This window comes from Trichosurus vulpecula, chromosome 5 (genome assembly GCF_011100635.1).
Source record: "Trichosurus vulpecula isolate mTriVul1 chromosome 5, mTriVul1.pri, whole genome shotgun sequence".
Taxonomy (NCBI): Eukaryota; Metazoa; Chordata; class Mammalia; order Diprotodontia; family Phalangeridae; genus Trichosurus; species Trichosurus vulpecula.
Window position 1 is genome coordinate 287846850 of NC_050577.1, and position 16468 is coordinate 287863317.

Here is a 16468-nt window from a genome sequence, read left to right on the forward strand (position 1 = left end):
TTCTTATTTCATGAAAATGCTTGGTGATCATGACATTGTTTTGAAAATTCATTCATAACTTCCGAACTGCTATATAGGCCATAGCAGCATAACCTTCTACAAATGAACATTTGGATAATATTTCATTAATATTTTACCCCCCAAAATAAGTTTAATGTGAAGGTATATGTAAAACCTATTTTAGATTACATGCCATCTTGGGGCGGAGGAAGGGGAAGAGGGAGGGGGAATAATTTGGAATTCAAAAACTTGTGGAACTGAGTGTTGTAAACTAAAAAAAAAAATTATTTTTTTAAATTTCACCCCAAAATGTAGAGTAAAATATAATAAGGTCACTATAATTCCATCTACATCAGTGTACTTAGGAATTATAAAAGGTCCTTCTAGTTCCTTTTGGCTAAAATCCATGAGACCAGCATTCTGGATTGTTTTAATGACCATGTAAGTAAGCCACCAGTTATGAGGTTTATCAAGGCATTCAGATTCCTCTTTATTTTTCTCCAACCGTTTTAAGAAAAATAGGCACATGAGTGCTTAGAAATAAAGTCACACTTGAAAGAGCACAGGGGCATTTGGTAGATGTTGCCTACAACAGTCTTTATTGCTTACTATTTTCACTCAGTTTTTTCAACAATCTCATATCAGTTTGCTGTCTTTTGGGTGGAGAGGGTTTATGAAAAGTTATATGTCTTCCTGATTTCTGAAAGAGCCGATTTTCTGGTGAAGTCTGTGGCCTACAAGGAATTTCCAAGGAACCTATGGTATTAAAAGGCCCTGATATGGTTGTTTGCGGGCACCAGTTGTAAGAGGCAGCTGAAGGCGCCCTTTCTCTTGGAGATTTTAGCATATTCTCTGGGCTGCCAAAAGCTGTATTCTTCCCAGAAGCATCTTTCTCTTTCTTTGACGAGGCACTGTCCTCTCGACAGCTCCATATTTCCACATTGTTTTGGACCTGCTGCTTAATGATCTCCTTTGTCGGGCTGCAGGTGATGAATCTAGTGCTCTTCTGCCCTTTCCCTAAAACGCTTTTCATGCCACTGTCCTCAGAGACTTTGTAGGAGTCCAGGCTCATGGCCCTCTGCAGCTTGGCTGCGCTGCTGCTCACTGGAGATTTCAGGGCACCAAAGTTCTGAGGCCGGTGGTACTCCAGCCTCCGCTTGGAGATTTTCTCCTGCACTAAGATCCCCTTGAAGCTTTCGTGGTTCGAGCTCCGGCTTTGGAGACTCCCTTTGTTCTGGCCTTTTCTCTCAAACTCCCTCAGAAGGCTACAGAAAGCAAAAGGGACCAGGTAGTCTTGATGTTACATGAATTCCAGGAAATACGTGTCTTAAAGACTGAACAGAAACTTACCGGAGGAGCTCAGAGGTGGACGAGTGAGAAGGCCCCAGGTACGTAACTCTTAAATCGAGCGCCCTGTGCAGAAATCCAGTTACTTCTTGTTCACACTGATCAGAAACATCAATTTTAATCAACTGACCAGCTAGGTATGAAGAAAAGAAACATATCTTAATCCATATACACTTCGATTCGCACTTTCGCAAACTTAGAATTAAAACGGATAAAATGAAGTAAGAGGTACATTTGTAAAAGAGCTATTAAGTTTAAATGTGATTTAAATGGGACAAACATGAGCTCACAACCAGGAGTGTCTTGATTGAAAAATAGCCAGTGTCAAGTATATTTTACAGTCTGTATGCTTCTACGTGTCAGGATCTTGTGGGTATGAGCACGCCTTCCACTGGTATAGATCACAGCCCCTCCACACACGGTTCCTGTCTATTTCCTTCCATAGTCCCTCTGTTGATTATCTCCAATTTATTTTGTCCATCTCTTGTCTGTACACAGTCATTTTCATGTTGTTTCCCCCACTAGATTATAAGCTTCTTGAGGGCAGGTGCTGTCTTGTGCCTTTCTCTGTATCCCTGGCACTTAGTGCAGTGCCTGGCACACAGTAGGCACTTAATAAGTGCCTGTCAGCTGGACTTGCTATTACAAAAGGGCTGAATTTATAGCATCATTCATAAACTTGAAATTCAAGTTGTGATACATGAATCTTATTGGCATTAGTCCATGACAAAGGCACTGTATGACCCATCCTAGTATATCAAAGTGGAGGAAAAGATTGACACATGACCTAATGGCCTTTCCATGTGCTGGTTTGTCCACTCTCTAGCTAACAGGTGCTAACCAGACTTAGGTCTATTCAATGGTGACTTCAGTTTGCAAAGTTCTATCACAACTACTACTTCATTGTTTTATGGTCCATGGAACGTTTTGAGCTATATTCCTCCACTCCATAAACTCCCTTGGCTCCCTGTTTCCTCAAGGATCAAATACAAAATCCTCTGTGTGACATTCAAAGCCCCTCATCACCTGGCCCCCTCCTACCTTTCCACTCTTCTTACACTTCACTCCCTGAAATGTACTCATTCTTCAATCCAATGACACTGGCCTCCTGGCTGTCTCACAGACAAGACTCCATTTCTCAGCTCCTGCCATTTTCACTGGCTGTCCCCCACACCTGAAGTGCTCTCCATCTGATCGCTGCCTCCTGGCCCCTCTGGCTTCTTTCAGGTCTCAGGTAAAATCTCATCTTCTACAAGAAGCCTTCCCCAACCCCTCCTAATTCTAGTGCCTTCCCTCTCCCAATTATCCCCTGCTTATCCTGTGTATAGCTTACTTGTACATATCTGTTTGCTTGTTGTCTCCCTCATTAGTTTGTGAGCTCCATGAGAAGGGATTGTCTTTTGCCTGGTTTTGAATCTCTGGTGCTTAGCACAGTACCTGGCACAAAGTAAATCCTTAATAAGTGCTTACTGACTGACTGTCTAATGGTCTGATTCTTGAGATCCAGGATGGTCTTCCTGAGGCTGGTTCTGCTTAGCAATCTGTGGCTATTTTTCTTCCTTTTAAGTTAATTTAGTGAATTTAGGAGGCAGCCAAGGTGTAAGTGCCAAGGGCACAGGACTTGGGACCTGGCTTTCGATCCCAGTTCAGCTTCGTATGACCCACGTGGTATTAGGAAGTGTCTCCACCTGGGCCTCAGTCCCCCCACATGACAAGGTTAAGTGTTCAATAAACTCAAAAACACTCTGAAGTTAGACAAAACTACTGAAAGTGCGACAAAAACTGCTAGGAAAATTGGCAAGAATTTGATTCAGAACAGTCGCCTACATCATATTGCATAAATCTATGTATTGGGAAATGATTAGAATGTCAGAAACAAAAGACATAAATAAAATGAGGGGATTGGCCTGGGTGTTTTCCAATGTTCTTTCCCATTCTAAATCCTATGATCTTATGAATTTTTGAATTATGCCCCTGATTGGTTAAGCAGACGCCATTTCTGTCTCTTCCCACCTAACCAGGCAGCCCAGAAGAGCTGAGCTCCATGGAGCTGGGTTGGGTCTTAGAATGGATGGAAAGCTTGACATTCAAGCCCTGAACCTTGAGGACAGCCCCAAGCACAGGTTCTAATCTTGGGAGTTCCTCAGGATGACAATTCATTCAGGACAAGACTGAACCCTGATTCATCAACTTAACAGTGGAAAGGAGCTCCTCGACCTTCCCCTTAATGCAGACCTACTTCCCAGAGCAAATGGGGCACTAAAGTGGCCTCCAAGAGTGGGGAGAGTCAGAGCATCATTCCCCCCGGCACTCATTTGTTTCATGAGAAACCACCATCAGAGCTTTGGGGATGAGCATGACAAGAGGTGGCTGCTGACCCTTGCCTTCACATTCCTCAAACTCTGCCTGGTAGAGTGAGCACATGTCCCATGGCCCTGTGACCACTGTTGTTCAGTCATTTTCTAGTCATGTCCGAATCTTTTTCTTGGGAAAGATACTACGACGGTTTGCCATTTCTTTCTCAGTTTCTTTAAGGATTTCTCCAGCTCATTTTACGGATAGGAAAACTGAGGCAAACAGGGTTAAGTGTCTTGCCCAGGGTCACACAGCTAATAAATGTCTGAGGCCGAATTTGAACTCAAGAAGACGAGTCTTCCTGACTCCAGGCCTGGCACTCTATCCACCATGCCACCACCCACCTAGCTGCCTTCAGAAGCTGGTTTAGGGGATTTCAATATGTAGGTGGCAGTACTGCCTGGTATGTATGGCCCCTACCTACCCACCTGCCACTCGTCTCCAAAAGCCGTACTTTCCTTGTTCCAGCACAGCCAGTTTCTGATTTAAAGTTCCCTCTCACCCTGTAACGTCCAAGGTCTGCATCAATGTTCCCATCAGTTAATAGAGCGCGCTACATATTCTTTATGGATCTGGGGTCAGTGATAATGAGTATGACTATATTTTTGGTCCAAGGGCTGGCCTAGCTAAGGTCAGAGGGGCTCATCACCAGGTGGATCAGAATTTTTCAGCCATAGCAAGACCAGATAGAGAGGGCTGGTCAGAGCAGGGACTTGAAATCACAGACTTCTTAAGGATTTGCAAGAGGCAGTGGAAGGCATAGCCCTGGCATTCCAATTACAAGTCGGGCTGGGGCTGTGTCCTAAAGGAGGCCAAGAGCTGGGGCTTCAGTTGATGGGCACAGCTGCTATTCTCCTGGGGCCCTCTTGGCCCATGACTCAGAAAACATCAAACCTACTCCTGAAAAATTATCCCATTTAACTGAGATCTTTGTCAGTGAAAGAAGAATTTCATGTTCTCCATCACACTACAATTGCCTCATTTTTATCATGACAGGACTATTTGAAATTCAATGTTGGGAAAGATCGAAGGCAAAGGGAGAAGGGAACACAGAGGATGAGATGGATAGTGTCATGGAAGGAAAGAAGAGCTTGGACAGACTTTGGGAGACAATGGAGGACAGAAGGGCACAGCATGCCATGGTCCATGGGATCATGGAATAGTTGGACATGACTGAACAAATGAACAACTGTCAGTCAATAAGCATTTAGTAAGTGCCTACTATGTGCCAGGCACTGTCCTCATTGCTAAATACATACATGTTTGTATGTATAGATTATATATACATTTGTCTCTCCCATTAAATTGTAAACTCTTGTCAAGTAAGGATTGTTTCATTCTGTGTAGTGTATCTCTAGCACCTAGCACAGTGCCCGGCACATAGTAGGTGCATAAGAAATGTTTTGTCAATTGATTTGCTTTAAAATGAAGATGAGGGGTTTGGTTTGAGCAAATTAACAATTATGGCTGACCATGAATATAGCCCTTTAAAGAGTGAGGTTGGATGGACCGTATCTCCTTTGTTCCTCAAAATAACCTGGTAAGAATAATGCCAAGGCTCAGTGCTCACCTAAGATCTTATAGCCCCTAAGTGTCAGGAGCAGGACTTGAACCCAATGGCTCATTTCCCTCCACTGTACTACCTCCCAAAGGCCACCAGCTACCAATAACATAAGCTAATTACCTAATTTACACATGATATTGCTGAGGCTGATATTAAGCTGCTTTTTCACTTGGAAGGAGTTAGTCAAGAGTTCCATGTTTTCTTTTATGTTTATCACTCCTCTGTAATACTCGACTGCATTTTTCCTTTGAAATCTGAAAGAAAGAGAAAGGGGAGAGAGACGGAGAAAGAGAGAGACAGAGAGACAGAGACAGAGAGAGACAGAGAGAGACAGAGAGAAAGAGACAGAGAGAGACAGACAGAGACAGAGAGAGAGACAGAGAGACAGAGAGAGAGAGAGAGGAGGAGGGAGGGGAAGGGGTGAGGGAGGGAGGAAGGAAGGAAGGAAGAATGAGGAAGGGAGAAAGGAAAAAAGAAAGAAAGAGAGAAAAATAAAGTAAATTTGGTTTAAGTTACAGAATACTGGTATTTACTGTGCCATGCCCTCCATCCATCCCTTTGGGGCCATCTTGGGAATCTGCTATGCCATCTCTTCCATTGCCCATTATGTAGGCTCACTCACCCAGCCTTACCCCTCATCCCATACTCCCTGTACCTCCAGTTTCTTACCAGGCCAATCCTTTCATCTGGGCAGAGGTTTTATGTATCAGTGACTTCGAGCCACTTGCCTCCTGACAGGAAGCAGTTCTTGGGATTTGGCAATGGAGGCAGGGGAGAAGAAAAAACACTGAAGAATCTGAGCATGGCTACAGAAAGGGAAGGTGAGAGCCACTAAAAAAAAAGGAACTTGTTTCTTTCAGAGTTTTACCTAAGGCCTCCCCTCATTAAGTTTAATTGGCCTTGCCCTTGGCTTCCTGGCTGCTCTGTCTTGTTCTCATGTTGCTGTGGCCTAACTGCTGTTCTCAACTCTTGTCCACTGGGTTGGAAATGAGGACATTATGGTCAGTGTGTTTGCAAGCAGAAAGGCGGCCAAAGGATCCAAGAGGGAAATTATCCACCTTGGTGGGAATCTCAGCCCTTCTAGCCAGAAGAGAGAAAAGGATCACAGAACACAAACTCCATTACTTGGAACTCTTTATTCAGCCTTACTTTTCGGTCTTTTTATGGCCACTTATTAAATCTGCCAAATATTCCTTAATTTCTCCAACCAAGAAATGATTCTCTCCAAACAAACTTTTTCGGATACTTAAGCATTCTTGAAATTTCAATTTTGCAATAGAAAAGTTCCCTCCAAGAGATCTGAAAGTGAAATACAGTATGTGTTATTGACTAGGCATAATAAATACTGGGTGACATCTTGTGAGTTACCAGAAGTTATCCTCAAATTAATCTTCTATTTCATATGAAATTCTATCTGGAGACACAAATTCAGGGGTCGACAAGTAACATCAAGGGTCCCCCAAAGGCTACTCTAGGTTCAAGGCACACTGTGAGGGTGGCTCAACAGCCACTCAAAGCCACAGAGGGCCCTCACATGTGTTTACCAGCCAGCCAAAGGAGGCACTAATTGAAAGCAAAAGACATTTGGTTAAATTAAATTAATCAAATGTTAGCAAGGTGACAAGAAAGTATTTGGAGGTAATGCGGCCAAATTACTTTTTCTTTTGGTAAATTTTTAAAATTTTATTATAAAAAAATTATTTTAAACTTAAATACAAAATGAGCTAAGAAAAAAAATTGCCATCTATGCAACAGACCATAAGATTCAATATAAAACAATAAATTTCCACACATAGATATCTATAAACATATATATGTATATACATACACATACACTCATACACGTGTATCTAAGACCATACTATGCTTATTTCCACCTGTCCTCTGTTTCTCTGAAAGTGGAGAGCATCTTCCTTCACATGTCCAAGTCTTTCTATGTTTTTCTACATCAACCAGCTCATCAATCCCTACACCACAACAATATTCCAACCCAATCACATTCTATCTGAGAGACTGTCTATGAGTTTTTCCCCCCAATTTTCTGCATTCCTCCTATTCTTGGCTATATAGGTTTTATTTATGCAAGAAAATTTTAATTTAAAATAATCAAAGTTATCCATTTTACACTTCAACAATGCTCTCACCGTATAATATAATTTAGGGTCCGATACTGCTAAATCTACTTCTTTTATATCTTTTTTCTCTAGTTTCTTTGAAGTTCCTGACCTTTTGTTCTTCCAAATGAACTTTGTTATTATTTTTCTAATTCAGTAAGTTTTTTTAGTAATTTAATCGGGATGACATTGAATAAATAGATTAGTTAGGTAAAATTTCATTTTAAAAATGTTATTGGCTTTACCTACCCATGAACAATAAATATTCTATTATTTACATCTGGTTTTATTTGTATAAAAAGTGTTTGATGTTTATTTTCATATAATTCCTGTATCTGTTTTGGAAGGTATACTCTCAGGTATTTTATACTGTCTAGTTATTTTAAATGGTCTAAAACAATATTGAATAATATTGCTGACACATAGTATGGTTTCTCTATTTTTCTTTTATTAAATCTATTTTAACTTTAACTTTGTCTGAGATCATGATTACTATCCCTGCTTTTTTATATAACAAATTCTACTCCTACCCTTTATTTCATCTTTGTGTGTATCTTACATCTTTATAGCATTTCCTGAAAGCAACATATTGCTGAATTCAAATTTTTAATCTGCTACAAGTTTTATGGGTAAATTCATCCCATTCACATTCAAAGCTACAATTACTTGTGGTATATTTTCTTCCCTCCTATTTTTCCTCACTATCCTTCTCACCCTATTTACCCTGTCCCGCCTCACTCCTCTGCTTTACTTCTACCTGCTTTTTGCCCTCTTATCCTTTAATTTCTAAGAATCGCTCTCCGTTATCCTCTCCCCCCTTGCCTATCCCCTTGACCTCTTATTTCTTTTGAAGTTAGAAGACTTTTATCCCCTTCTAGATATACATATGTTGTTCCCTCTTTAACCCATTCCTGATAAGAGTAAGGTTCTAGAACTACCTACCCTCCCCCTCTACTAGCTTCTATATCAATTTTTCTTTTTATGCCTCATTTGTATGAGATAATTATTCCTTTTTATCTCTCCCTACAGTTTTATTTTTTTAGAATCACCCCATCATACTCAGCCCACTACTTTCTTTTAAACTACCCAAATAATGAAGACAATCTAAGAATACTGCTAGTATTTTTGCATATACAAAGTCAACAATTTGACCTTATTGAGTCCCCTATAATTGGTCTTTGATGTTTATCTTATATTTCTTCAGAATGTTATATGTCAAAATTTCTCTTAAGTTCTGAAGTTTTTGTCACAAAAACCTGAAAGTCTTTGAGTTTGTTAAATGTTCATCTTTTTTTTCATACAGGACTATAATTATTTATTATTATTACCCAACTTTGCTGGGTAAGTTACTATTGATTACAACCCCAGCTCTTTTGCTCTATGGAATATAGTATTCCAAGATCTATGGTCATTCAACATGGTAGCTACTGGGTCTTGTGTAATCCTTATTGTAGCTCCATGACATTTAAATTGTTTTTTCTTTTTGCTTCCAATATTTTCTCCTTAATCTGGGAGCTTTGAAACTTGGCTATGATATTCCTATAAGTTTTCCTCCTGGAATCTCAGGTGGTGATCAGTGGATTTTTTCTATTTCTGCTTTGCCTTCTTGATCTAGAACTTTGGGACAATTTTCCTTGATAATTTCTTGTAATACTGTATCAAGATTCTTTTTTATCATTATTTTCAGGTAGTCGGACTATTCTTACATAATTTCTCCTCAATCTCTTCTCCAGATCAGTTGTTTTTCTGGTGAGATGTTTCACTTTCTCTTCTATGTTTTCATTCTCTTGACTTTGTTTTATTATTTCTTGGTGTCTTAGAATGTCATTAGCTTCCCCTTGCCCAATTCTAGTTTTCAAAGAATTATTGTCTCTCTTAAGTTTTTGATTCTCCATTTCTTTTTTTTCCAGTTAGACGTGACTTTATTATTTTAGTACATAAACCAAAACTTATGCAACCAGAGCAGAGGCTGTGAATGATTCATATTTCCAATTGGGTGGGAGCACTCTCTTGGTCTTGTAGTACCGAGCCAGCCAGTGAATTCAGCTCTAGTTCAGAATCAGATGGAATTTAGAATCCTTATCCTTTCTGTTCCTCTCAAGATGCTTTCGAACAGCAACAGCTTTCTTGATCAAGCAATAAAGATCTTCAGGAAGATCAGGGCAAGTGCCTTGGACTTCAGAATTCCTAAAATTTTGTTGCCAGTTACAGAGCGTGCATGTGCCACACCATGAGAATCCCTCAGGATAAAGCCAATCTGGGAGGGCATCAGGCCCTTCTTGGCCAGTGTGTTAGATCTGCTCCTTCATGTCGTCCAAGGTGAGCTTCAGCTGCATGAGCATGCTGCGATGGTACGGCAGAGCCAGCTGGGACAGGCCCTCCCTGGGAGCACGCATGCAATCCAAGATGGTGGGATCAGGCAGTGACAGAGAGCTGGATTCTCTATTTCAAGTTGGTTGACTTTCTCTTCATAATTTTCTTGATTTTCTTGGATTGCTCTCATTTTTTTTCCTAACTTTTCCTCAATCTCTATTATTTGATTTTTTTTTGGAGGGGGAAGGCAGGGCAATTGGGGTTAAGTGACTTGCCCAAGGTCACACAGCTAGTACATGTGTCAAGTGTCTGAGGCTAGATTTGAACTTAGGTCTGCCTAACTCCACAGCCTGTGCTCTACTCACTGCGTCACCTAGCTGCCCCCACTATTATTTGATTTTTAAAGTCCTTTTTAAGTTCTTCCAAGAACTCTTTTTGTGCTTGGGACCATTTGACATTTCTCATTGAAAAAGGAGTGGCTTTTTCAGCTCCATTATCTTCCTCTGAATATGAACCCAGATCTTCTCTATCCCCATAGTGGCTATCTATGGTTAGGTTCCTTCTCCTTTGCTTACTCACTTTCATTTGTTCATTTTTGTTTTACTTTGTTATTAGCAACTATGAGTATAATCAAGTTTTAATCTCAAGGTCCTACTTACTGTTATTTTCTGAGGTCTGCCCCGGGAACCTACCTTGGGCTCTCCACTCCAAAGGCACAACTAGGCCCCCAGCCATACTATCCCCCAAATGATCTTGCTCCTGATGGTCCACCCAGTGGCTGCAAACTACAGCTATGCTCTCTGCTCTGGAACTGAAACCAGGGACTCTGCTCTCCTGCCAGTGCCCACAGCCAGCAGAGTCCTTACCCCTCTGCTATTGCACTCACCAGGTGTGTGCTAGCTCCTTCTACCCCACAGGGGCAGCCCAGCCTAGCACACATCTGATCAACATAGCTGTGCTTGGTGTCACTCGACAGTGGAAGGTCCTTCAATCTTCTCCTATTTAGCCATAAGACCCCTACACTGTCTGTGAGATGGAAGTTTCTAAGGTTGAGGCTGCCTCTCAACCCAGCTGCCCCCAGGCCTTATAGTTCTGCAATTCTGTCAATTCTGCAGCAATAACCCAGGGGTGTTTGCATTTCACTCTCAGGTTGTCTTAGAGCTACCGCTTTACCCTGACTTTTGTTTATTTCTGCTGATCTACATTCCCTCTAAGGCCATGTTTCTTCTTTTTTTGTGGAAGAAATTTGGAGAGCTGAAAGTTTTCTGACTATTCCGCCATGTTCCTAGAATTCTCTCCCCAAATTACTTTTTAAAATTAAATCTTTTGGGTCTGTACTCTCTCCCTCCCAAATCTCCTTCCCTCTAGCCGTCAAGAAAGCAAGAAAAATAAAACCCCTGCTACAAACACGTACAGTCAAGCAAAATTAAGTCCTGCATTCAGGCAAATTACTTTTTAAGGTCATGGATTGTCAGTAGTATTAGGGCCTTAAACTTCCAGGACTTCTATTTCTTAGTTAAATGGCAGGTGGGAATAGGCTTTGCATGAAATACAGTCATCACTAAAGACTCTGCATAAAAGCGAAAATATGTTAAATGATGGACATACTTACTTCAGAATACCTTCTGTGCATCTCAGCATAGCGAAATCATACGGGCTACCAGCAAGTTGTTTCGAGAGGTCAACAGTATTCTCTAGCAAGTGATTTTCCTTTACAGATCCTTGGCTCATTGTCTTTGCCAGGTTATGTAGCACCCTGCCTGCAGGGAAAAGGTATCAAAAAAGGAACATGATGCTTGAAATGCATTTGACAATGGGTTGATGCCCTATCCAAGCTGATCCCCCCTCCCGTTGAGGTCTTATTTCTTATTCCTCCCCTACCTTTGCTCTCTGTTCCGATCAAACTGGCCTATTCTCTGCCCACGATATTCTATCTCTCATTTCCACACCTTTGCTTCCTCACCCACATTAGAGAAATCCCCAACATCCTTCAAAGCACAGCTTAGTTTTCACCTCCAACACAAGGTCTTTCTTCATCCCCACACTCAGTACTTTCTCTCTCTCTCTGTCTCTGTCTTTCTCAATTTCTTTTACTTTGTATTTACTTGTTGTTGCTATGTCAAATGAAAACTCCCTGAAGGCACAGGCTCTTTGGTTCTGATATCTGTGCCCCTGGTCCCTAGCACAATGTCTCTACACAACAGACACGCAAAAATATTTTTTGAATTGGCTTGAATAGTATTTTTTGAGTGAAGGTGATGACTTCATTCATTCAACAATTGCCCTTCATTGGGTGGTTGTCTCAAATTTCCTGTGGATTGTTGATGCTTCAATATGTTGATGTGGGGTAGTTTTCTTGACGGCCTGTGACATCTGTGGACCAAAAGAGTCCCAATTTGCTAAGAAAACTGAGCCGAGAGAAGGGAGAAGGGACTTACTTCAGGTCATTGAAGACATACTTGGAGAGAGAACCTCAAGAGAGATGAGAGAGAGAGAGGCAAGGCCCAGACTTTTGAAGGGCAGTCTAGAGTCTGAGTCCAGGCCACAGATATAGAGGGTAAGCCAGCCTTCACCATGTCCCCTGGATCTTGACACCTTCAGTTCCAGTTAGCAGATTCCCATCCATGAGCTTCCTCCCCCTCTCCTTGTATTAGCTGAAATTGTATTTTACTTCCAGATGAAAAGCTGATTCTTGTGAATTCTTTAGCCTGTTCTAATGTATATAACTCCTCTGATTGTGTATTGTTTTCTCTGATAAAGAGATTTGCTCTCCATGTGTGATGGTATCTTGTGTAAACAGTATTTGGTGGGAAGAGGGCAAGTGTAAGCCAAGGTCTACTCATTTACCCCTAAATGCAATCAGGGAAGTAGCTTTATTCTGAACTCAGATTTATACCCCCAGACCAGAGGTATCTGAAGGGAGCAGATGGATACATCCACAGGAAACCTTCTCAGAGATAGAAGGAAAGATCACACATGGCTTCAGTTGTCCTGGACTCTGCTGCCCCCTCCCAAAAGCCAGCCTACTGGCAGTGCCCAAATGGCCCTCCTATTCTTCACCAGGGTGGGCCAGATCCCAAATAATACCTCTAAAGCCACTCCTGACACAGATATGTATCATTCCAGAAGTTGTTAACCTGGACGCATGAATTTACTGTGGCTATTTTTTAATATTTTGATAACTATAATTTGTTTCTTTCATAATCCTATATATCTTCTTCATGCATTTAAAAACATTAATCTAAGAAGGGGGTGCATGGGCTTCACCAGACTGACTGCCAAGGGGGTCCAAGACAGCGAACAGACTAAGAATGCCCCCCACACAATACGTCACACTGACCACATATACACACAGTAGCCATGTAAGTGATTAGATGGTGCACGAGGAAAATACTTAAGAGCATCAGTTGAAACAATCCACATTAGTCATTCAGATTCACATCTCTCTGGCACCATTATGCTTAACTCACATATGAACCCCTGAAAATGGCAGAACCTTTGGCAGATAAAATCATACAACAGTCAGCATTGTTTCCTTCAGGTCTGAAAGCTACAGATGCTGGAAATCACTGTGACTTAGTCAATGCCCTCACAAACACATCTTCTAGGATGGAAATGATGAGGCTATTTGGTACATGTGCCCCTCACATGTTGCTTGCCAGTTTTACTCAATTGATTCCTTGGTATTTATAGGCAGCCCTCTTCAGTTCCAACTTCTGATAGTCAGGATATTATGAGCAAGTGCAGAGATCATCAACCTATTCTAACTTGTTGAGGACAGAGCAGGTGGCACTGTGGACAGAAGCGCTGGCCCTGGAGTTGGGCGTTCAAATGTAGCCTTAGACACTTACTGTTTGACTTTGGGCAACTCACTTAACCTCTGTTTGCCTCACTTTCTTCAATTGTAAAATGAAGATCATACAATCAATCCTCAGCTTTGGCAGAGGTTAACATTCTAGAAAATGGCACAAAAGTAAAAAAACGCTAATGTTGATATACTGGACCTATAGGAAATAGGGGGTTAGGTTCCCACAACTACCAAAAGCTATAATCTTTCACTAGAACTGCTGAAAATACACTTTTCAGCGTACAATTCTTTATTTAAAAACGCATTAATTCTGATAATATGCACTTTTCCTAACACAGTAACCATGAAATAACCCACAAAATGCAGTACACAAAATAAAACTGGTAATATGCAAAACATTTTCTCTCACTAGCAATTACCTAGAATTCTGTGACCTTTTGTGTTAACATATCAAATAAAAAAATACTGATTTCAGACAATGCTATAGTGCTGTAAACCTCTCTACCTTGGTCACCACTGAGACTTGGTGAGGTCTCAACATCACCCCTTATGGTCCGAATGCACAGGGAGCTCTTTACAACAGTAGGGTGAACAAGACCAATGAAGCGCCTAATAGGATACCAGCTGCTCCACAAACTTGCATGCGTGGCGCCTCTCATTTATTTCTCTACTGCGCATAGCCACAGATGTTGAGTGAAAATGAGGTTACTAATAAAATCACACAAATGCTTAAAGTCCCGAAAGTTAAACTTGCGAATGTGGAGCATTGGGTATAATAGCATCTACCTCCCAGGGTGGCTGTTAGGGTCAAATGAAATAAAGGGCTTAGCATGGTGCCTGGCACATAGTAGGTGCTTAATAATGCTTCTTCTCATTCTTGTTATTCCCATTCCAAACCCCTTATTTAAGAAATAGGGAGACTAAGAACCAAGCTCACACAGCCAGTTCATGGACAAATAGACTACTGATGCTGAAATACTGTGTACTCCAAACGCCTTCACTGAACACATCAGGAGGCAGGATCAGAGAGGGAGAGAGACTTGGACAAGGTCACTACATAAAGCTCCCGCTAATCTCCTCTCCTTGATCCCTATAATCAAATTCAGATGTCTATGGTACTTTTAAGGTTCGCAAAGTTGCTTTCCTTACTACAACCTTATGAGGGAGGTTAGTATAAATAAAGTCCCCACTTTCTGGATTAGGGGACTGAGGCTCGATGCATGGATGAAATCATCACTCAAAGGATGCAACATGCCTGCTTTCAAATTTTTATGAAATCATTGTGCAAATGGCCTACATATGTATCAAGGGCATCCTTGATGAAAAAATGGAAAGGGGTCACACAGGCAGACAACACACTTCAGCTACCTATGAATCGGTCATCAGACAGGGAATGAAAAAGGCAGAGAATACCACCATGTTTACTGTTTGTTGATTAACACCCCCACTCCCACAAAAAAAAATCACACATTCTCTAGCTCTCAGCCTCCTCCTCTGTGAAATAAGGGGGCTGAACAGATGTACCTGGGCTAGGAAACTGAGAGCCAGAGAGGTCAAGTCACATCAGGGTCTTTTTTTTTCTCCCATTCACAGATAGAACATAGAAAGGGAAGGAAAGAGAAATATCTAAACACAGCTGGGTTCTAAGTGGAAGAGGCAGGTAAGAAGGGAGGAGGTCATCAAGGACAGGTGAGAAAAAGGCTGCCTGGGATCAGTCATCATTCTCGCTTATTCTGTCTTGAGACAAGTGAAAGCATCCTTCATGCTGCCCACCCGATGGCACCATCAGCTGAAGACACCTCACTCAGCCACTGGAGTCAGGTATGGTTGGTTGGGTAAGTGGGAGGGAGGAGGTTGGGCAGAGGCCTCAGAGAAAAGGGGAGGCTATCTAACAGGCTCTTGACAATGCACAGGTTACTTACAAATCCACAAATGAGTGATGGGGGTGTGTCCTCCCCCTCCCTGTAAGTGAAAAACACAATGGAGATTGGAGGAGAAACAGCTTCACTGGAAGGAATATTAGTATGGCATATTCCAGTTTTTCAAAGCAAAACATTTTAGTAACAGTGGAAGGCACCATCCTGGCAAGGAAGAATTATGGAATCTCAGCATTTCCAGAGCCAAAAAGAAACTTATTAAAAATTGTTTCTTCCAATGAGTGAAGTCCTCATGGATTCGTTTGGTGGAATGATACAGGGAGCTGAATAATGATGGTGTTTTAAAGAAATAAATGAAAGGTAAGCATTTTTTAAAATCAATGAACATTTACTACACAGCTACTATATGCCAGGCACTATGCTAGGCCCTGGGAATACAAAGAGGCAAAAGACAGTCCTGCCCTCAAGAAGTTTATAATCTAGTGGTGGAGAGAACATGTAAACAAATAGGTACAAACAAGCTATATATACAAACAGAGGGAAGGCACTGGAATGAAGGAAGGCTGGGAAAGGCTACCTGTAGAAAATGAGATCTTAGCTGGGGCTTAAAGGAAGGCAGGGAAGTAGAAGCCTACCTTTCTTAAGGATATTAAACATATTACACAGAGACAGCAAGACTTTTGAGAAAGTGCATTATCTTAGGAAAATGAGCATGTGTGTACTGTGTGAGTGCGCAATGTAGCCTTATCACTGGTGGAGGAAAAATAATCCTAGCCCTGGAGTCCAAGGGCCAGGGTGTAAACATTATCTCGGACACTCCTTGTATGGGCTTCAGTTTCCATCCCTGTAAAGGAAAGGCCTGCAAAAGCTGGCCTCTGAGGTCACTGCCAGCTAGAGGTCTTTAGTCCTCAGATTCTCATCTCTACAGATAATACCAACAGCAACAGTCAGCTCTGGGCATCAGTGCCCGTTGGCCTACCGTGCCTAGGTACTTGCCACCAAAAGCCCTGCAACAGCCAGCCTGCAGGGCCTCACACTTATCACTACATTCTGGATGTTAAAGGAAAGATTTTCTAGGAGCTCGGGATCA

General features: G+C 41.6%; 1 protein-coding gene across 5 annotated transcripts in view; it reads right to left on the reverse strand.

Moving 5' to 3' along the window:
• Positions 1–468: 468 nt before the first annotated feature.
• The window catches only part of LOC118850568 (putative tetratricopeptide repeat protein 41), a 77645-nt gene continuing 61645 nt past the window's right edge, over positions 469–16468 (reverse strand). For 2 of the 5 annotated variants that reach the window (XM_036760061.1, XM_036760057.1), the window contains 5 exons: positions 11306–11453; positions 6416–6565; positions 5387–5520; positions 1351–1480; positions 505–1265 (listed from right to left, as the gene is read on the reverse strand). In XM_036760061.1, the coding sequence (XP_036615956.1) occupies positions 599–1265; positions 1351–1480; positions 5387–5520; positions 6416–6565; positions 11306–11453 (1229 nt within the window). In that variant the 3' untranslated portion in view covers positions 505–598. Of the gene's footprint in view, positions 1266–1350; positions 1481–5386; positions 5521–6415; positions 6566–11305; positions 11454–16468 lie in introns of all 5 variants that reach the window. The other 3 variants (XM_036760056.1, XM_036760058.1, XM_036760059.1) reach the window with 2 other exon arrangements.